Below are 22,181 nucleotides of genomic sequence, written 5' to 3' on the forward strand. Positions count from 1 at the left end.
ACGTGATCGGGGCGGATATATTCTCACTCGGCAGGTCCCCAAAGCCAAAACATAATGTACCACAACCAACCAAGAAGGTGACCTTCAACTCGAGATTAAATGTTGTGAAAGCCTTGGTGGTTTTGCCAACCTGTATTTTCTATCCCGTGTTGACCATAACGCCTACTCAGGAGGCACACAAAATTATATTCAGCTGAGTGACATGCAATCCTGTTCAACTGACGGGCACGAAAATCCAGACACACAAACGTAATTCTTTATTCATAATAGATGTGTTATTACATTAACGTACATTCAACAACAACAAAAAAGTGAAAAGACAAAAACGATAAACATTACGCCCCTTTGTGTTTCAGTACAGTGGATCACTCAGCACATCGTCAGCAATAAGAGTCAGGAAGGTTATCCCATGGGACAAGAGAGCTGTTGAAAATAGGGGAGTACTATATGTTTTCTCACACTACTCTACTACATTGCGAGTCGTCTGCCGAGGAACCATTTAGCGAGTCGTCTGCCGAGGAACCATTTAGCGAGTCGTCTGCCGAGGAACCATTTAGCGAGTCGTCTGCCGAGGAACCATTTAGCGAGTCGTCTGCCCATTTAGAGGAACCATTTAGCGAGTCGTCTGCCGAGGAACCATTTAGCGAGTCGTCTGCCGAGGAACCATTTAGCGAGTCGTCTGCCGAGGAACCATTTAGCGAGGAACCATTTAGTCTGCCGAGGAACCATTTAGCTGCCGAGGAACCATTTAGCGAGTCGTCTGCCGAGGAACCATTTAGCGAGTCGTCTGCCGAGGAACCATTTAGCGAGTCGTCTGCCGAGGAACCATTTAGCGAGTCGTCTGCCGAGGAACCATTTAGCGAGTCGTCTGCCGAGGAACCATTTAGCGAGTCGTCTGCCGAGGAACCATTTAGCGAGTCGTCTGCCGAGGAACCATTTAGGCGAGTCGAACCATTTAGTCGTCTGCCGAGGAACCATTTAGCGAGTCGTCTGCCGAGGAACCATTTAGCGAGTCGTCTGCCGAGGAACCATTTAGCGAGTCGTCTGCCGAGGAACCATTTAGCGAGGAACCATTTAGCTGTCTGCCGAGGAACCATTTAGCGAGTCGTCTGCCGAGGAACCATTTAGCGAGTCGTCTGCCGAGGAACCATTTAGCGAGTCGTCTGCCGAGGAACCATTTAGCGAGTCGTCTGTCGAGGAACCATTTAGCGAGTCTAAATATAAAGCTCGCCACCATTGGACTCTCGAGTAGAGGAAATGAGTTCTCTGGAGTGATGGATCACTCTACACTATCTGGCAGTGCGACGGACAAATCTGGGTTTGGCGGATGCCAGGAGAACGCTACCTGCTCAAATGCATAGTGCCAACTGTAAAGTTTGTAGAAACTTTCAAAGTTCTTGACATTTTCCGGATTGACTTCATGTCTTAAAGTAAAGTAATGGACTGTCGTTTCCGGATTGACTTCATGTCTTAAAGTAAAGTAATGGACTGTCGTTTCCGGATTGACTTCATGTCTTAAAGTAAAGTAATGGACTGTCGTTTCCGGATTGACTTCATGTCTTAAAGTAAAGTAATGGACTGTCGTTTCCGGATTGACTTCATGTCTTAAAGTAAAGTAATGGACTGTCGTTTCCGGATTGACTTCATGTCTTAAAGTAAAGTAATGGACTGTCGTTTCCCCTTTGCTGATGAGCTGTTCTTGCCATAATATGGAATTTTACCCAATAGGGCCATCTTCTCTATACCACCCCTACCTTGTCACAACACAACTGATTGGTTCAAACAAATGAAGAAATAAATTCCACATATTAAATTTGAAGGCACACCTGTTAATTGAAATGCATTCCAGGTAACTACCTCATGAAGCTGGTTGAGAGAATGCCAAGAGTATGCAAAGCTGTCATCAAGGCAAAGAGTAGCTACTTTGAAGAATCTCAAATATATTTTTATTTGTTTCACACCGCTTTGGTGACTACATTATTTCATAGTTCTGATGTCTTCACTACTCTACAATGTAGTACATGGTAAAAATAAGGAAAAACCCATGAATAAGGAGGGGTGTCCAAACTTTTGACTGGTACTGTGTGTACACACACACACACACACACACACATTCTAAAGTTTAGGCTCACTTAGAAATGTATTTGTTTTAAAAAATTGTCCAATAAAATAGCATTTAATTTATCAGAAATACAGTGTAGACATTGTTAATGTTGTAAATGATTTTTTTTTAATGGAATATCTACATAGACGTACAGAGGCCAATTATCAGCAACCATCACTCCTGTGTCCCAATGCCACGCTGTGTTAGCTAATCCAAGTTCATTTTTAAAAGGCTAATTGATCATTAGAAAACCCTTTTGCAATTATGTTAGCACAGCTGAAAACTGTTGTGCTCGTTAAAGAAGCTATAAAACTGGCCTCTTTTAGACTAGTTGAGTATCTGGAGCATCAGCATTTGTGGGTTCGACTACAGGCTCAAAATGGCCAGAAACAAATAACTTTCTTCTGAAACTCAGTCTATTCTTGTTCTGCGAAATGAAAGTCATTCTATGCGAGAAATTGCCAAGAAACTGAAGATCTCGTACAATGCTGTGTACTACTCCCTTCACAGAACAGCGCAAACTGGCCCTAACCAGAATAGAAAGAGGAGTGGGAGGCCCCGGTGCACAACTGAGCAAGAGGACAAGTACATTAGAGTGGCTAGTTTGAGAAACAGACGCCTCACAAGTCCTCAACTGGCAGCTTCATTAAATAGTACCTGCAAAACACCAGTCTCTATGTCAACAGTGAAGAGGCGACTCCGGGATGCTGGTCTTCTAGGCAGAGTTGCAAAGAAAAAGTTGTATCTCAGACTGACCATAAAAGATTAGGATGGTCAAAAGAACAGAGGAACTCTGCCTAAAATGCCAAACCTGTCAGATGGCAGATGTTCACTAACAGGGATGTAAACAAATTTGTGCTCAACATTTGAGAGAAATAAGCTTTTTGTGCATACAGAACATTTCTGGGATGTTTTATTGAATTTATATATTTTTTGTTCAATAATATATAAATATACAGTTTATGACTATTTTTTTTAATCCTATGGGAGGTGGTCGTTGCCGTAGCAACCGTGAGTGAGTTAGTTCCTGAGTTCACTGGCGCATGTAGAGAGTGATGAGGCCTGCACGGTGGAGTTGTTGCCACAATGTCATTTCCATCCTCATGTCGTGGTTAATGAAGAAACCCACTGGGTGATATTGGTGGTCAAAGTAGTGGTCAGAGTATTTCACATAGTCTGGAGTCATGAAGCCATACGCGCTCACCTGTTTTCAAACACGACAGACAGAAGGAGAGAGAGAGAGGGGGAGGGGACAGAAGGAGAGAGAGAGAGAGGTAGAGAGAGGGGATGGGGACAGAAGGAGAGAGAGAGAGAGAGAGAGAGAGAGAGAGAGAGAGAGAGAGAGAGAGAGAGAGAGAGAGAGAGAGAGAGAGAGAGGGGATGGGGACAGAAGGAGAGAGAGAGAGAGAGAGAGAGAGAGGGGACAGAAGGAGAGAGAGGTAGAGAGAGGGGATGGGGACAGAAGGAGAGAGAGGTAGAGAGAGGGGTGGGGACAGAAGGAGAGAGGGGAGAGGGGGGGTGGGGACAGAAGGAGAGAGAGGTAGAGAGAGGGGATGGGGACAGAAGGAGAGAGAGGTAGAGAGAGGGGATGGGGACAGAAGGAGAGAGAGGTGGAGAGAGGGGATGGGGACAGAAGGAGAGAGAGGTAGAGAGAGGGGATGGGGACAGAAGGAGAGAGAGGTAGAGAGAGGGGGTGGGGACAGAAGGAGAGAGAGTTAGAGAGAGGGGGGGGGGCAGAGGTCAGTTGCTGCAGTCACAGCCTTTTTTCTTTTTTTATCTAGTGTTCCATGCCTCAAGAACAATGATTACCATATGGGCCTTTGCTTTAGGCAGTGATCGGAGCAGAATGTATAATTTCTGTTTTACAGGGCTTTTGAAGACTATCAGGGTCAGAGTAAATGCTGCCCAACTGGAGGGTCAGTGCAGTCATGTCCAGAGACTTATTGTTTTAATGGCGCTGGTGGGTCGTACCGTACCTGGTCACAGGTGTGTATTGCAGCCAGCAGCATCACAGCACCTGTTGATGGACGGTAGATGTCCTTGTATTTGGTCTGCATGGCGTGGGCCCGGAGGAACCTACGACATAACACAAGAGAACATTTAAACAATACAGCTGGTCCACACATTAAAATAGTGTCCCCAAAAAATTATCTTCAGGGACAATGGATTTTGTCATTTCCTAAAATGCCCTTGCTGGAGAAAAGGTTGTGGACAGACCAGACCTGGCTGCTACCTTTTCCTTGTTGAGAGGAGAGCCAACCCCACAGGCCTGATTAGTATGCACCCAAACAGAGTCATGGTATAATAATTACCTTTAAGTGTTAGATGGTGTGGGATGGAGTTCTGGCCTCCTTGGTGACATCACCAGGTGATAAATGAGTTAATAGACCAATAAGAAAGAGAGTTCCAAACCTTTCTGCCAATAACAGTTAGTCTTCAGTTTTCCCCTCCCCATTCAGACCACTCCCAGAGAGTCTTAGCAAAATCCTCGTTTGCGAAATGTTTCTTTGCTAAGAAGATATTATTGTTTTCAATTCCAAAAAAAAATGGTCAAAAATAAAAATAAACAAAATCACAGTAAGGTAATTATTTGATATGGAGATAAAAATGGGCACTGCCACTCAACCAGGGTTGGGATCAGTTACATTTCAATACAAAAAATAATAATATATATATATATTTTTGTTAAAATCACAGAAGTGCACATGTGTCATATATTATTGGATCCTCAACATCAGAGGACCTCTTTAACCATTGTAGGAAGAGTTCTTCATCATAAAGTGGCTCCCCACCCAAAAGAGTTGGGACTTCAAAAGGGGTTTCTTTAATACCTTAGTCCAGGTGTGTGTGTGTGAGATATATATATATAATAAATAATCAGAGCTCAGCTGTGATTCGGATTAGCCACAACAACTCTCCTAAAGACTATGTGCTTTGTACTAAGATAACTCACTTCCCCCTTTTAATTTTTTTTTTTTTTACACACCTGTTTCTGATGTAGCGTATGAAATCTGGATGGTACATCTTCAACTTTTCTACAGTCACATTTCCTCCAAAGTATGTGGGAGGTCTAAAAAGGGCAAAACAAACAGATAACAGTATAGGGTAGCCTAGTGGTTAGAGTGTAGGGACGGCAGGGTAGCCTAGTGGTTAGAGTGTAGGGACGGCAGGGTAGCCTAGTGGTTAGAGTGTAGGGACGGCAGGGTAGCCTAGTGGTTAGAGTGTAGGGACGGCAGGGTAGCCTAGTGGTTAGAGTGTAGGGACGGCAGGGTAGCCTAGTGGTTAGAGTGTAGGGACGGCAGGGTAGCCTAGTGGTTAGAGTGTAGGGACGGCAGGGTAGACTAGTGGTTAGAGTGTAGGGAGCCTAGTGGTTAGAGTGTAGGGACAGGGTAGCCTAGTGGTTAGAGTGTAGGGACGGCAGGGTAGCCTAGTGGTTAGAGTGTAGGGACGGCAGGGTAGCCTAGTGGTTAGAGTGTAGGGACGGCAGGGTAGCCTAGTGGTTAGAGTGTAGGGACGGCAGGGTAGCCTAGTGGTTAGAGTGTAGGGACGGCAGGGTAGCCTAGTGGTTAGAGTGTAGGGACGGCAGGGTAGCCTAGTGGTTAGAGTGTAGGGACGGCAGGGTAGCCTAGTGGTTAGAGTGTAGAGACGGCAGGGTAGCCTAGTGGTTAGAGTGTAGGGACGGCAGGGTAGCCTAGTGGTTAGAGTGTAGGGACGGCAGGGTAGCCTAGTGGTTAGAGTGTAGGGACGGCAGGGTAGCCTAGTGGTTAGAGTGTAGGGACGGCAGGGTAGCCTAGTGGTTAGAGTGTAGGGACGGCAGGGTAGCCTAGTGGTTAGAGTGTAGGGACGGCAGGGTAGCCTAGTGGTTAGAGTGTAGGGACGGCAGGGTAGCCTAGTGGTTAGAGTGTAGGGACGGCAGGGTAGCCTAGTGGTTAGAGTGTAGGGATGGCAGGGTAGCCTAGTGGTTAAGAGCGTTGGACTAGTAACTGAAAGGTTGCAAGTTCGAATCCCCGAGCTGACAAGGTACAAGTCTGTCGTTCTGCCCCTGAACAAGGCAGTTAACCCACTGTTCCTAGGCAGTCATTGAAAATAAGAATTTGTTCTTAACCTGTTACTCCTACCCCCTACTTTTTTGAACATTCTGTTAAAAATCGCGCAACATTTCAGTGCCCCGTTACTCAGGCCAGGAATATAGTATATGCATATGATTAGTATGTGTGGATAGAACACACTCAGACGTTTATAAAACTGGTTAAATCACGGCTGTGACTATAACAGACGTGCGTTTCATCGAAAAGTGCAGGAAAATCTGATCACTGAAAGTGGAAAAATATATCCATCCGCCGCTTCAACCCAGTGTTATGGGCGAACGACATTAAATAGGGCTGAGGTTGCAGTACCTACAGCTTCCACATGATGTCAACAGTCTTGTCATTTGCCAATTCTTTGTTTCTTGGTCAAACGAACAAGAGACAGGCTTTTTCTTCAGGTCTCCGACCGGATATTTTGGTTGAGAAATACACGGACATTATTTCCAGACGGACCCCTATAGAAAACACTTCGTCTCGTGATTAATTTGATCGCTTATTAACGTTTACTAATACCTAAAGTTGCATTACAAAAGTATTTCAAAGTGTTTTGTGAAAGTTTATCGTCAACTTTTTTAATTTTAAAAAATGACGTTACAAGACGCTATTTTTTTTCGTTTATCACAGTCTTCATAGATCGATATCTAGGCTATATATGGACCGATTTAATCGAAAAAAAGACCCAATAGTGATTATGGGACATCTAAGAGTGCCAACAAAGAAGATGGTCAAAGGTAATGAATGTTTTATATGTTATTTGTGCGGTTTGTGTAGCGCCGACTATGCTAATTATTTTGTTTACGTCCCCTGCGGGTCTTTTGGGGTGTTACATGCTATCAGATAATAGCTTCTCATGCTTTCGCCGAAAAGCATTTTAAAAATCTGACTTGTTGCCTGGATTCACAACGAGTGTAGCTTTAATTCAATACCCTGCATGTGTATTTTAATGAACGTTTGAGTTTTAACTAATACTATTAGCATTTAGCGTAGCGCATTTGCATTTCCAGAGCTCTAGATGGGAAGCCTGCGTGCCAGGTAGGAGCAAGAGGTTAACTGCCTTGCCTAGTTAAAATAAATATTTTTTTTTAAATTAAACATTAGTAAATAAAGAAGGAATACTTGGGGATATTGAGGGTATTTAATTACAATGGAAATCCACATAGATGCTGTGTGGGCAATGAAATCAAAAGCTCCATGGAGATGAACCCATCCAGTATCTTACGTTTTGCTCCTTTCTGGTCCTCTCTCTACTGGAGTGTGTGTGGCAGCTGCTTTCATCAGCAGATAATCCCTGTCATGGTCTGGCAGGAAGACATAGCGTGTCTCCTACAGGATAAAGACAGAGAACGAGGGGAATGCATGACAAAAATGTAAATGAGAGTTAAGAGTTTGTCTGTAAATGAATTAAATAATGGAGGATGAAGTTTATTCCCAGTGAGTAAACGTGATTGTGAACCATCATCATCATCATCATCATCATGATAGAAGTGTTCACCTCAGAGAGCGGTGGTCCTCTGTAGCCCGCTCCGGCGTAGCTCCTCATGGAGTTACGGAGTGTGTTGGTGGAGAACGTGTAGAAGGATGTTCTGGAGCCCACATCCTGCTCAAAGCCTTTAATGACAGCTCCGTTGGTCCTGGAGTAACAACAGAAGCATGGAACAGAACTTTGTCAATAACCAATATAAACATTTAAAAAAATAAAATTAAAATAAAAGTTGCTGGTTCGAATATCAGAGCCGACAAGGTGGAGAAAAATAAATCTGCCACCGTGTGCCTTTGAGGCACTTAACCCAAATTGCTTCAGGGGTGCTGGACAATAGTGACCCTGGCCATGACCTCACTCCCTGCGGGTGTCTCAGGGGGAGCTGGAATATGCAAAGAAAACACATCTCTATTATATAGTCCCTTGTGACAAAGCTCTGAAAAGAAAAGGACGGGAGTGGAATGGACTCTACCCATGTGTCTTTATCCTACTGTTTTACCAAACTGTCAATATAACCACCTCCCAAATGATTATCTTTACACAACACAGGAACACTGTCAAAGACGACCAATTACAACACAGGACACACAGGAAGGAACACGGTGAACGACAACCACGGCATGAAGGAACATGAACACTGTCAATGACCCCACACTCAGGTAACCACAGAAACCAGACGCTTCATTCAACAGACTCTTGAGGAGCCCTTGTGATCAGCCTTCCTGAATGACAAAATGAACCACAGGATGAAGGCCAACTGTACTAAACATAATACACATTCCAAGGAACATCTTCCACTTAAGAAGGGCCAACCACCCCCCCGCAGGCTATTGAGGAAGTCAAGACTAAACAAGGTCAAAGACAGTGTCTCACCTAAATACGTAGTCATGCTGGTCAATCTCATGGCCTTTCTTTGACTCATTCAGAATCCCGCCGTTGCCCACGACAGCACAGCGGACACACCGTGAGCCGTTGCTACGACGATCCCAGTCATCAAACATGTGCCAGTTGGCTGACGTGTTGAGAACAGATAGGGTCGACACCAGAGCTGCAACAACAAAAAACATTCCAATGTAATAAAATAACTGGTGAAGACAGCCAACCAACAGATGAAATCTCTGCCTCGCGCACATTTCCAATGGACGGCTACTACACTCAACTGTCAGTGTCTCGTCTCACTAGCTGGGAGACATGGGTAAAGTCCACAGGGTAAAAACAGTGGAATCATTCTATCGTTTACTCTTGTAGATGTGAGCTGATATGAGATTGCCATGCATCTGTGAAGTTGTGCAGATGTACTCAATCGACTGACCATAAAGGGTCGTGTTTCCCATCTCTGAAGCCATGTAACATCTTTATTGGGGTGACCATGGATCATAGGGCACTGGAGTTAGACAGTGGCAGACAACGATGTGGAACTAAATTGTTTGTCGTCAGCATGTGAACATGATTTGTCAGCCAATTTTCAAACAGTTGGTATGGAGTAACACATTGTAACGTTCATGTCAACGTGTATTGAAAGTACGTACTGTTAAAGTCGAGGTTTGCCCAGCCATGAGTCCCTGGATACAGTCGGAGGCGCTGGTACTGTTCTGGAGTGGCATGCTTGGCCCACTGAAGCACAGGGATCCTGCCCAGAAACCGTACCCCAAAGTCTGTCTGGGGCACCCTGCTACGAATACTGTCTGGACAGTCCTGGGTGGAATAACGTTCAGAAAGTTGAAGCTCATTTACTGTATTTCAATACAATTTCAAAACTCTAAAATACTATTTGGAGAACAGTGAAGTAAAAAATGACCCCAGACATTATCACCTTGGCTGCTGTAGCTTCATTCACCTCAGTCCATCTACAAACACATAGCCTATTAGCTATTAGCCGCTACACATTAACTCAGCACTGGGTAGACCGCGTGACGATGCCACTACAACATCCTATGGCGATGACACAAAGAGGGTAGCACAAGAGAACAGATTCTGGGAAACATGTACTATGACATCATATCCTGTCATTGTCACGGTACAGGGGGCCAGCACAACCGAATGTCCTTATAGAACAATAAGTGACTCAACATCAGCATCATCATTAAAAGTGAACGAACGGTGTAATTTTACCATGCAGACCTGCAGTTATACAAATGTCATTGTAAAGTGGGTGATTCAAGCACTGGATGCTGATTGGCTGACAGCCCTATATACCATGAGTATGATTTTTATTTTATTTTTATGTACTGCTCTAATTACATTGGTAACCAGCATATAATAGCAACAAGTCACCGCGGGGGTTTGTGGCATATTGCCAATATACAATGGCTAAGGGCTGTGTCCAGGCACTCTGCGTTGTACCTAAGAATCTCCCTTATCCCTCGGGCCTTACATTATATATATATAACTGTTATATATTATGTTGTGTGGAACGTTATATGGACATTACTGATTTTTTTTATTAAAAAGAAGGTTCCGAACCTCGGTGTCCCCTCATAGCTACGGTCTTGTATCAAACGAGACCATTTAGGTCTTCATCATCAGGGTAACTGCTCACTGTTTCTGAGGAACACTGAATCATGGAAAGTCAAGGAGTGGGAGATAAGCAGACAAAGAGTTTGATGGGAGTTGTGCATACCACTCCACTAAACAAAAAGGTAGAGAAAGAGATTGCATTGAACCGTACGGTGTTCCTGTACCACCCACATGTCCGGATCAAATAAACACATATGATTCACATCTTATCTGTCTTATGAAAGATATCAAGACAAAACAGTCCAGGCCAGTGAGAAACCACCACATGGAGTGGAGAGTTCTGCGTTGTGCTCGACCATATTTAGTCTATATTATAGGAAAAATAGGAAGCAGAATTCCTTTTAAACTGAAATGACTGTTTTCGCAAATGAACCTCAGCCATTGTTCATATGAAATGTACAATGTTCTTTCCTCGTCTCGGTTGACCGTGTGATGACGCTGCAACATTCTTCTATAGTGATGACACAAGGAGGGTAAGAGCAAGAGAACACAGTCTGGGAAACACGTATAATGGCAAATGTATGACGTGAGCCCAAAGAAAACACCAGTCAGTTTTCACTGGCATTCATTCAACTAGACATCCCACACACACGCAAACACCAGCCAACATCATTGCAGAACATCAAGTCCTTAGAACATCTGCGTGATTGACACTGAACTAGTGGTGGAATTTTCCCATGCAGACCTGCAGTTAAATAAAAAAGGTAATTATTGAACTGGGCTAATTTTCCACATAATGTAATATGGAGATTGCTTAAGATGCCCCAGAGCTTATCAAATTGCTGTATGAATTACACGTTGATGACCTTTTGGTTTGTGTAATCTGGTGATTAACGAGAGTATCACTCATGTCATCTGACTGAGATTTAAACAGATATCCACTGTCCTTATTTTATAACAAAGTGGAGCTTCCATGCTTCATGTGTCTGAAAGTACAATCAGTCGGCATTGACTGCAAGGAGACCACAGGCCTTCTAAGGTCTCTGAAGTAGACAGCAATCACATCAAACACAGCAATCACATCAAACACAGCAATCACATCAAACACAGCAATCACATCAAACACAGCAATCACATCGAGTAACAGGAACAGCTCAGAAAAGGGAACTTCAACTCACTGTTTGAGGTGGGGCATCTTCACTGTAGTAGCTGTCGCCAATGAAGGGTGGCTCTGTTGGTTTGGCGGACTTGAGGAGAGCACCTTTAAGATCAGAGCCCTTGGTAGTCCTGGCTCCAGGTTCTGTTGACGGTCTGACTCTGGCAGGGGATGTGGACTTCACCTTTAAACTTAAAGGTGTTGGTGGTGCGATACTACTATTATCTGACAGCGTATTGACAACAAGAGGTTCTTCAGGGTCATGTAACCTGGCAAGAGACAAAACACACACCTTCGAGCTGAAACCGGTGTGACCTTAACTGTCCTGGGTAATGTCAAAATGTGTCAAATGTCGTTGTCTCCTGCTACCCAATTGTGGAAAAACTCACATTTCTCTAACACAAGCAAAAGTTCCTCAGTAACAGCTGAAATATGTTGATTCTGTATCTGACTCGGCAGAAACAGCACACACTCTGTCAACTGTGGTCATGTGACCCAAACTGAGCAGAGAAGCTGAACCTAAAATGGCTTTCTAAACATTATCTAGAGTTGAGCCTAGTCATTATAAAGTGTTGTCAGATTTCACCATTATTGAAATGTATTTTACACTAACCTACAACTTCTCTTCTTACAGGCTAATTTGTGGTAGAGTCTGGATTATGGCTGACCCTAATTATTCAACTAGTCGATAGGCTTTGGTCGACCAATATTTTGTTGTTGTCGTCGTCCGGGACAACCCTAGTCTGGATTTATTCTGAGTAAAACAGTACGGAGAAGTGGTATGCTATTCAATGTGCCAATGGTAGAGCTGCATCGTGTTCGGTAGGGAAAGACAACAATCGTCCGTCTCATAAAATAACCTGTATCCTCCACATTGATGTTGGCCAAGTGCACTTATATTAAATAAACAATAAGGCCTGATTGTGTCTGGATGTATTTTCAGTACAACAAAATGCCAAAGAGCTCTACAGAGTAATATTGCCCCAATGCACTGAGTCATATCTGTACCTGTGTCCTCCAGTCAGTTAATGAAGGACAAAGGTAATAAACCAAAAATTAGATTAGGGCGTAACCGATACCTGTGACAATCTGAGATCATAAAGGTGATAGTCGCCACCAGGAAATACAATTGAAGGACTGATGCATCATGGACTATCCATTCTCTCATAAGAGGCTCTCGAGCAGACCGATGGTTGATGTAAAAAAATACCCCCTTTTCCACAGAAATGCTCATGTTTGTCGTGCAATAGCAGAATTCCCTTTCTCCATAAACTGTTCCTTCATCATTCACCGGCCTGTCTAAATACAGTGATCTCCATTCGTGTTAATAGACGATGACCCCAAAGCAAAAATGCATTTGGAAAGACAGTTTGGAACAAAAAGGAGTGGCAGAACAGGCCGATTTCAAATAACTGGCATTCAGATAAAATCACTGCTTAGGTGAAACCCAAGGGCTATGGGAGGGAGGGAGGGAGGGAGGGTGGGAGGGAGGGAGGGAGGGAGGGAGGGAGGGAGGGAGGGAGGGAGGGAGGCCATCAAAATGACAGACCTGCTGAACCTTAAACCACTCAAACGTATGATTTAGTCTCACAGCGAGAGAAATACAGCTGCTTCCACTACTCTGACATTACTACCAAGCTGACATTTCACATGTAACCCCTTTCTGTTGCTCTCCATTGGTTTTAATGTTAGCCCAGCTGCTTCCTGTTGTGTGGCTACATTGATATGACTTGTAGGAAGACAGTAAGCGTTTGATTTTTTAAAATCCCACGGTTTAAATCTCCATGATCTCAGGCAGGTGAACCATGTCAATCTGTACGGCTCGTCATTTGGCAAACCGAGCAACCAGGAAGAGTTTCAATAAATAAATAAAAAGGTAAAAAGAATAAACGTTACATACATTATATACATTAATTCCACTAGTTAATACATTAATTCCACTAGTTAATACATTAATTCCACTAGTTAATACATTAATTCCACTAGTTAATACATTAATTCCACTAGTTAATACATTAATTCCACTAGTTAATACATTAATTCCACTAGTTCAGCCTTTTAATAAATTAAAATCCCTCCAAATCTTTGCTTTTGAATTACACAACACACGCAGGTTGTGCGGGATATTTGTATTTATTAAGGATCCCCGTTATGTGCTGCCAAAGCAGCAGCTACTCTTCCTGGGGTCCAGCAAAAATAAGGCAGTTTATACCATTTTAAAAACATTACAATACATTCACAACACACCGCACTCAGGCCCCTAGTCTACATGAGATTATTATGGATAAGCGCGAGACTATTTAAAAATGTGTCAATCGACAGTCAAGCATTGATCATCATGTCACCACATTAAGGGCCTTTGATATGAATTGGAAAAGGAGCATCACGATCCGAGTGCTTTCACCACCCGGTGAATCTCGTCATAAACTATTGAACCTGTAGCCTTCTGAACAGCATGGTTTCCCCAGGTTGTATGAGGTTTCTTATGTTAATATTTGCTTATAAAAAAAGGCGTTTCTGCCTCCATTTCTCACATGATACATTTTTTTTTTTTTACATACACAATAAGAAGCCACCATGTCAAACGAAACAAATTATTTTGTCCGCATTTACAAAATTATCCCGAAACTTTGCCGTTTCAGTCACAACCGTCGTGATATTAATTTATACGGTATAACTTCTCACAAACTATGAATGGAAACATTATTAGAAGTGTCATAATTTCCACCAGGAGTTTTAGATTGTTGCATCGTTGTTCGTTTACCTCTTGGGTTCCTGTGTGTACCAGATGCCAGGGAACTGGGTCAGGTTCAGGTTGTCCATGCCCCAGGTGATCTCAAGGTTCAAATAGATGATATAGATGACTGGCAGGAAGCTGACACCCAGGAAGCACAGCCATAGCCTCCTCTGGAACCCCATGCTCGTCATCGTGGACCTGAGCCTGAGCAGCCGGCTGCGTGTGTGCCCTTGCCCTTCCATTGAGGAGGAATGTGGGGAGTAACCAATGTCCTGAGGAGGAGGATGTTCAAGGTTTTCAGGGGAGCAACGAGGAAAGAGACGAGGGCTGGAGTTGACTGTAAAATGAGTCCACAGAGGTGCACACTACTCTGGGGCCTCTCTTACCACATGACAGTCTGGAGAGACAGAGAGAGGAGAAACGGACATAGATAAAATGGAGAGAGCAAACTTTACCGTGTCAACAGAGCTGCTCCCAATAATCCCTTTTTAATTAAACCTTTGAGCACAAAAGTACAGTCTCTCTGTATTCTTTCAGATCCCTCTATTTTAGGGCCAGATAGATATTTACTTTGGACTGTTCATTGCCACTGATGAATCATGGTACGGGAACGCCCTCTGACCAGGTGAAGCCTTCATCCTTCCAGAATAATACAGGGATGGCAGAGTAACTGTCAAAATGTACCATCTCTGACAACCCTGCTCAACCGGTTTAACCCTGCTCAAACCGGTTTAACCCTGGTAAACCAACTATCCCTAAACCAGACAAGAAGAGGGTCATGATGACTGACTTGTGATAAGTCAAATAAAATGTTATTGGTCACACACACAACATATGTAGCAAATGTTATTGCGGGTGTAGTGAAATGCTTGTGTTCCTAGCTCCAACAGTACAGTAATATCTAACAATTCACAAATCTAAAAAGTAAAAGAATGGAATTAAGAAATATAAAGATAGTAGGATGAGTAATGTCAGAGTGGCATTGACTAAAACATAGTAGAATAGAATACAGTATTTACATATTGGATGAGTAAAGCAGTATGTGAACATTATTAAAGTGACCAGTGTTCCATTATTAAAGTGACCAGTGTTCCATTATTAAAGTGACCAGTGTTCCATTATTAAAGTGATCAGTGTTCCATTATTAAAGTGACCAGTGTTCCATTATTAAAGTGACCAGTGTTCCATTATTAAAGTGATCAGTGTTCCATTATTAAAGTGACCAGTGTTCCATTATTAAAGTGACCAGTGTTCCATTATTAAAGTGACCAGTGTTCCATTATTAAAGTGACCAGTGTTCCATTATTAAAGTGATCAGTGTTCCATTATTAAAGTGATTAGTGTTCCATTATTAAAGTGGTTAGTGTTCCATTATTAAAGTGACCAGTGATTCCATGTCCATGTACACTGCTCAAAAAAATAAAGGAAACACTAAAATAACACATCCTAGATCTGAATGAATGAAATATTCTTATTAACTACTTTTTTCTTTACATAGTTGAATGTGCTGACAAACAAAATCACAAAAATTCTCAATGGAAATCAAATTTACCAACCCATGGAGGTCTGGATTTGGAGTGACACTCAAAATTAAAGTGGAAAACCACACTACAGGCTGATCCAACTTCGATGTAATGTCCTTAAAACAAGTCAAAATGAGGCTCAGTAGTGTGTGTGTGGCCTCCACGTGCCTGCATGACCTCCCTACAACGCCTGGGCATGCTCCTGATGAGGTGGCGGATGGTCTCCTGAGGGATCTCCTCCCAGACCTGGACGAAAGCATCCGCCAACTCCTGGACAGTCTGTGGTGCAACGTGGCGTTGGTGGATGGAGCAAGACATGATGTCCCAGATGTGCTCAATTGGATTCGGATCTGGGGAACGGGCGGGCCAGTCCATAGCATCAATGCCTTCCTCTTGCAGGAACTGCTGACACACTCCAGCCACATGAGGTCTAGCATTGTCTTGCATTAGGAGGAACCCAGGGCCAACCTCACCAGCATATGGTCTCACAAGGGGTCTGAGGATCTCATCTCGGTACCTAATGGCAGTCAGGCTACCTCTGGCGAGCACATGGAGGGCTGTGCGGCCCCCCAAAGAAATGCCACCCCACACCATGACTGACCCATCGCCAAACCCGTCATGCTGGAGGATGTTGCAGGCAGCAGAATGTTCTCCACGGCGTCTGCAGACTCTGTCACGTGCTCAGTGTGAACCTGCTTTCATCTATGAAGAGCACAGGGCGCCAGTGGCGAATTTGCCAATCCTGCTGAGTTGGGCAGACCTCACCACCCTCGAGAGAGCCCTGCAGTTGCATGGAGGTACAGTTGCCGTACCAGCCGGTGATACAGCCCGACAGGATGCTCTCAATTGTACATATTAAAGTTAGTGAGGGTCGTAGGGGCCAAGAAGGAATTTCTTCAGCCTCATGTCTGTGTGGGATGACAATTTCAGAATGTCAGTGATGTGTACGCAGAGGAACTTGAAGCTTTTCACCTTATTCACTGAGGTCCCAAGGATGTAGATAGGGGGAGGGGTGTGCTCCCTCTGCTGTTCCCTGAAGTCCACGATCAGCCCCTTTGTTTTGTTGACGTCGAGGGAGAGGATATTTTCCTGCCACAAGTACTGGAAACACCAGGAAACCAGAATCACATCTCTACTCTGAGGAAATGTCTCTGTCCCAAGTGGCTCAGGTCAAAAGTAGTGGACTATATAGAAATAAAACATTCATGTAAAAAAACCAAAAAAATGTCCTTTGGGGGGCAATCAATGTATTGTTCACATGCTCCTCCCCCTGGCTGTGACGAACCACGAGGAACGTTTTGAATGTCAACAGTTACTCTGACAGAGTACGATCATTAGCACCTGTATGAGAACACGCACTTCTATACCTCATCTGTCACCTCCCTCTGACTACAATGACATGGTAAACACAGTGCTGGGCGGATAACATGGCCTTAGGGCACTACATTCTGTTCCGATTGGATTTACATGAGTGAAGTACATACTCCTCAACGTCAGATTAACCTTGTCTGTTTACCCTAGCCTTGGGATGTGGAGTGGACAAAGCCACATTCCTGCTTCATGTGGGACTGCAGCTATTAGCATAACGTAACATTTAGACTAACAAAAGAAAGATAGCAATACAAGCAATACAAACTATACAGAAGCTTCTCATCTAAAACCATACCACAGATAGTGTTGCGCACTTCATCAATGCCACGATTCAAAAGAGTGTGGATATTATACAAGCCTTTACATTTTCAATTGGGCTAAAAGAGAGAAAAAAAAGAATATATATATATATATAGTCTACTGGTATTAAAGGTCATTCTTGCAGGGTATGTGATGTGGGAGAGCTATTGTCTATATGCTGTACCACTCAGAGAGGGGTATATGATGTGGGAGAGCTATTGTCTATATGCTGTACCACTCAGAGAGGGGTATGTGATGTGGGAGAGCTATTGTCTATATGCTGTACCACTCAGAGAGGGGTATGTGATGTGGGAGAGCTATTGTCTATATGCTGTACCACTCAGAGAGGGGTATGTGATGTGGGAGAGCTATTGTCTATATGCTGTACCACTCAGAGAGGGGTATGTGGGGTACAGTAGATGACTCACACACTACCTCCAGGAGGTATTGTGGCAGAATAGAAAATGATAGAGAACTTTACTGGCCCAAAGTCTGTATTAGCACGTACAGCGCCGTTGAGTGCTTCCCCCACTTTAATGTAGTCAACTGGGTGGGACTTCCAATTCATTGGCTGATCCCTCCTGGTGACCCTGTTGGAGTCATGTCCCACCAGGTCACCAGGAGGGATCCGACAATTCTGAAGAAAATGGACTACTTTAAAAAAAATGAAGGTAGCCTCAAATGAAACTACTCATTCTGTCACATACACTAGAATGACACAGATACAAAAGGTTGAGTCTGTGTGTGGGAGACATCTGTTACGGTCATATCTCCACGTTACAGTGCTTGTAAACCAGACAGACGTCCACCTCTGGAGGTAGTGTGGGAGACATCTACACCCCCCTCTGGAGTTAGCCATCTAGTGTGCTCTGGACACCTGTGTGCAAGCTTTACTGAGGAAGTGTAGTTTGGTTAGATGGCAGCATCCATAGCTGTATGGCTGTGGAACGGTTACATTCTGTCTCGCTGATGAAATCAAATAAATTTAAAAAAGGCCATATATTTCCAAGCCCATATCGCATGCGTTGATTATCAATGTTAAAACACAGTTTTGAGATTGTAGTTCACATGAGCCAGTCGTTGGGCTGATGGATGAAAACTGTAGGGAGAAGGAAGAATGCGTTCAGCTGTCCTGGATTCAGTTTGTGTTGTCAAAGTAGTGTAGAGTAAATATTTGAAACATACCAACATGTAATAAATTCATCAGTAAACATTTATCAAACTACTGTAAGACGGAGGTCATTAAAATGTCAACTATTTACTTTCCCTGACTTATGCTTCAGTGTTTGTTTGAAGATAAATGACCAGGGAATGGAAGGAAAACCTTGATCCTCAGATTAGCCCTGTTCAACACGTCTGTGAAAACTTTGACATTTGGTGGAGAATAGAATAGAGAATAGAGACCTTAAAAAAGGTCTTAAAATGTATTTTATAATCTTGGCTGTGCTATCTGTCACCTTTTTTTTCCCAATTCAGTTGAATAATGATGATAATAAAATACTTTCCCCTCTTTTGATTTAATTCTCCTAAAAATCAGAACGAATCCTTAGAAGAAGAAAACAGCTGTAAACTTGATGGTATTTGTTAAAGTTCATGTTTTGCACCGATTACCATGATCACCCTCAGAGAAACAGCAAGTCACTAACTCTGAGATCTCTCTCCCCCCTTCTCACAACACAAAGCTAAACATAGAAAATAAAAAGTTAAAATGTCCCCATATCCACTTACCTGTGACGAGTCTTCTTTTAGTGACAGTTATCTGTCTGCATAGTAGTAGTAGAAAGTCATCTAAACCAGAAGAACTCTTTGACTAATAGACCGGAGCGCCGGCACCGCACAGCATGGGCGGGACGCTTGTGAAATGAGCAACAGATGCTGGCAATTGGGAGAGAGGGAACATTTACTCATTAATCCAAACCGTTTTGTTTTGCAACGAAAACTAGCGTTTCTATTTGACAAATTCACCAAGGTTCAGCCCCGTTTCGTTCTCTTTAGTTCCCAGTGAATACACCCCGGTCTACAATAAAGTCTGACGTGAGACGACAGCCTTAGAGGAATAGCGTTGCTATGGTCACAATGGCTGTGTTCACACAGGCAGCCCAATTCTGATATTTATTCCACAAAACAATTAACTGTCCAGAGCAGAGGTGTCATGCCAATTGGGGGCTAGTGACCCCTCAGTTTTGTCCATTAAAAATGTTTTACAAATAAAAAGTATACTTTAGTTTTTGTTTTTCTGTAGTACTACTAGCCACGGAGCATTTTTGTGGAGTTGGCTTTAGATAGACCCAGATAGGTTCCCAATCTCATAAAAAGCTACCAAGAAGCCATCAATCAAGTTAGAGTAGTTAGCTTGTCTAAAGCCTTGTTCACATTGACAGTTTGAAGTGACTCAAAGCCATTTTCTTTTGCATATCTGATTCAAATCTGTTCTCTTTCCTGCAGTCTGACCAGCCAAAATACACATGGAATCGGATATTTCAAGCCAGCTTTGTAGGTTGTTTGGCGTCAGATAGAAATTTGATTCCTGGCCATGAGACTTCTCTGAATGGTCAAATCTGATTTATTTGCCCTGTTATTTGGCATAACTTGTTGCTTGCTAGCTACTCCGTTAACAGTTTGACAAGAACGTGCGGTAGCTAACTAGCGTGTTAATTGTGTTTAAGATGGCGCCGAAGAACATGGCTGACGTTTTACATTCTCCCAACCAGTTGTGCTATTTTGTAATTTGTTTTGCATTTTGTGTAACTTGTTTTATAACTTATCGTGTACATAATGTTGCTGCTACCGTTTCTTATGACCGAAAATAACTTCTGGGCATCAGAAAAGAAACGTTTTCCTTACACAAGTTCGACGAGAAGGATCTCCTGCTTTCACTGGAACAGGCCCAAATCCACACTATTTGGCGTGAAGAAAAGACTCAGATCGGAGATCCTTCTGCGAATCCAGGGGCGAGCGAGTAAAATCCCACTGCCATCCGTTCTTCTTGCTAACGTGCATTCATTGGAAAATAAAATTGATGACCTACGATTAAGATTATCCTACCAGCTGGACATTAAAAATTGTAACATCTTATGTTTCACCGAGACGTGGCTGACCGACGAAACGGACAATATAAAGCTAGCAGGATTTTCGACAAGGGGTGGGGGTGTGTGTCTATTTGTCAATAACAGCTGGTGCGCGATGTCTAATATTAAAAAAGTCTTGAGGTATTGCTCGCCTGAGGTAGAGTACCTAATGATAAGCTGTAGACCACACTATCTACCAAGAGAGTTCTCATCTGTATTATTCGTAGCCGACTATTTACCACCACAGAACGAAGCTGGCACTAAGACCACTCTCAACCAACTCTAAGGCCATAAGCAAAGAAGAAAATGCTCACCCAGAAGCGGCGCTCCTAGTGGCCGGGGACTTTAATGCAGGCAAACTTAAATCAGTTTTAACACATTTTTACCAGCATGCCACATGTGCAACCAGATGGAAAAAAACTCTAGACCACCTTTACTCCACACACAGAGATGCATACAAAGCTCTCCCTCACCCTCCATTTGGCAAATTAGACCATAATTCTATCCTCCTGATTCCTGCTTACAAGCAAAAACTAAAGCAGGAAGTACCAGTGACTCGCTCAACACAGAAGTGGTCAGATGACGCGGATGCTAAACTACAGGACTGTTTTGCTAGCACAGACTGGAATATGTTCCAGGATTCATCCAATGGCATTGAGGAGTACACCACTTCATTCATCGGCTTCATCAATAAGTGCATCGATGATGTCGTCCCCACAGTGACTGTACGTACAGTTGAATTCGGAAGTTTACATACACTTAGGCTGTAGTCATTAAAACGTGTTTTTCAACCACTCTACACATTTCTTCTTAACAAACTATACTTTTGTAAAGTCGGTTAGGACACCAACTTTGTGCATGACACAAGTCATTTTTTAAACAATTGTTTACAGACAGATTATTTCACTTACAATTCACTGTATCACAATTCCAGTGGGTCAGAAGTTTACATACACCAAGTTGACTGTGCCTTTAAACAGCTTGAAAAAATCCAGAAAATGATGTCATGACTTTAGAAGCTTCTGATAGGCTGATTGACATCCTTTGAGTCAATTGGAGGTGTACCTGTGGATGTATTTCAAGGCCTACCTTCAAACTCAGTGCCTCTTTGCTTGACATCATGGGAAAATCAAAATAAATCAGCCAAGACCTCAGAAAAACACTTTTAGACCTCCACAAGTCTGGTTCATCCTTGGGAGCAATTTCCACATGCCTGAAGGTACCACATTCATCTGTACAAACAATAGTACGCAAGTATAAACACCATGGACCCACTCAGCCGTCATATGTTGGGGAATAATCAGAATGAGTTGGTAACATAGGTAAGATGTTTTATATTCATCATATGTTTGTAAGTTACTTCTCATCAGAATGTGTTTGTATAATACTGTGGCGGGGTTGCAGTATCTGTTCTCTGTCAAGACTAAGTTATTTGGGCCGCAGAGAGGGGAGAGGTCAAGCGTGTATCTCTTGGCTCCACAATGTCTGTGTGCCAGTCAGTGTGTCTCTGTGATCTTGTCAAGATAGGATGGATTTGATATATGGCTGTTGATATGGAGGATTTGTTTATGGTTCTGAGTTTGAGAAAATAACATAGTTTAGGAGACAAAGCTGAACGATAAATTTTGCCGACGCTGTCTCACTATGTGTGTCTTTGCTATAAAGGATCTCAGTTGAAATGTGTAATGGAATTCTTTGATAGTCACTGAATTGATCTGAGAGTCACAGGGTTGTGATTGAGCTCATATATAATTAAAGATGGACTTAGTTATCACAAACTCTGACTTGTGTGTGGTTTGCTCTCATGATTTGGTAAATAGAGGACATTTCCACGACACATACCACTCAGGAAGGAGACTCGTTCTGTCTCCTAGAGATGAACATACTTTGGTGCGAA

The 22,181-nt window shown here is 43.1% G+C and overlaps 2 protein-coding genes across 4 annotated transcripts; both read right to left on the bottom strand.

Moving 5' to 3' along the window:
- Positions 1–234: 234 nt before the first annotated feature.
- On the bottom strand, positions 235–1,097 carry LOC124039053 (leukotoxin-like). Its single transcript, XM_046354933.1, has 2 exons — positions 746–1,097; positions 235–691 (listed from the first exon to the last, which is right to left on the bottom strand). The coding sequence occupies exons 1-2, from the start codon at positions 1,095–1,097 to the stop codon at positions 456–458; spliced, it is 588 nt and encodes a 195-aa protein (XP_046210889.1). The 3' UTR covers positions 235–455.
- A 1,915-nt stretch (positions 1,098–3,012) lies between these two features.
- On the bottom strand, positions 3,013–19,223 carry LOC124040410 (alpha-N-acetylgalactosaminide alpha-2,6-sialyltransferase 2-like). 3 transcript variants are annotated; one of them, XM_046357577.1, is made up of 10 exons: positions 18,945–19,223; positions 14,050–14,294; positions 11,308–11,554; positions 9,202–9,367; positions 8,546–8,720; positions 7,685–7,823; positions 7,412–7,515; positions 5,091–5,174; positions 4,081–4,180; positions 3,013–3,308 (listed from the first exon to the last, which is right to left on the bottom strand). In XM_046357577.1, exons 2-10 carry the CDS (start codon positions 14,262–14,264, stop codon positions 3,138–3,140), a joined length of 1,401 nt encoding a protein of 466 aa, XP_046213533.1. In that variant the 5' UTR covers positions 14,265–14,294; positions 18,945–19,223; the 3' UTR covers positions 3,013–3,137. The 3 variants fall into 3 exon arrangements, with proteins under 3 accessions (XP_046213533.1, XP_046213531.1, XP_046213532.1); XM_046357575.1 differs by having other exon boundaries at positions 14,050–14,419; XM_046357576.1 differs by lacking the exon at positions 18,945–19,223 and adding an exon at positions 16,518–16,541 and having other exon boundaries at positions 14,050–14,419.
- Positions 19,224–22,181: the final 2,958 nt, after the last annotated feature.

Source organism: Oncorhynchus gorbuscha, linkage group LG07 (genome assembly GCF_021184085.1).
Source record: "Oncorhynchus gorbuscha isolate QuinsamMale2020 ecotype Even-year linkage group LG07, OgorEven_v1.0, whole genome shotgun sequence".
Taxonomy (NCBI): Eukaryota; Metazoa; Chordata; class Actinopteri; order Salmoniformes; family Salmonidae; genus Oncorhynchus; species Oncorhynchus gorbuscha.

Excerpts from the sequence above, each read along its gene's own strand:
- LOC124039053 (XM_046354933.1), bottom strand. The coding sequence starts at position 1,097 with ATGGTTCCTCGGCAGACAGCTAAATGGTTCCTCGCTAAATGGTTCCTC. Across the intron at positions 692-745 it reads GGCAGACGACTCGCTAAATG|GTTCCTCGGCAGACGACTCG; the intron begins GTTCCTCGGCAG and ends CCTCGCTAAATG.
- LOC124040410 (XM_046357577.1), bottom strand. The coding sequence starts at position 14,264 with ATGGAAGGGCAAGGGCACACACGCAGCCGGCTGCTCAGGCTCAGGTCC. Across the intron at positions 8,721-9,201 it reads GGCAAACCTCGACTTTAACA|CTCTGGTGTCGACCCTATCT; the intron begins GTACGTACTTTC and ends TTGTTGTTGCAG. Across the intron at positions 4,181-5,090 it reads ATACGCTACATCAGAAACAG|GTTCCTCCGGGCCCACGCCA; the intron begins GTGTGTAAAAAA and ends GTTATGTCGTAG.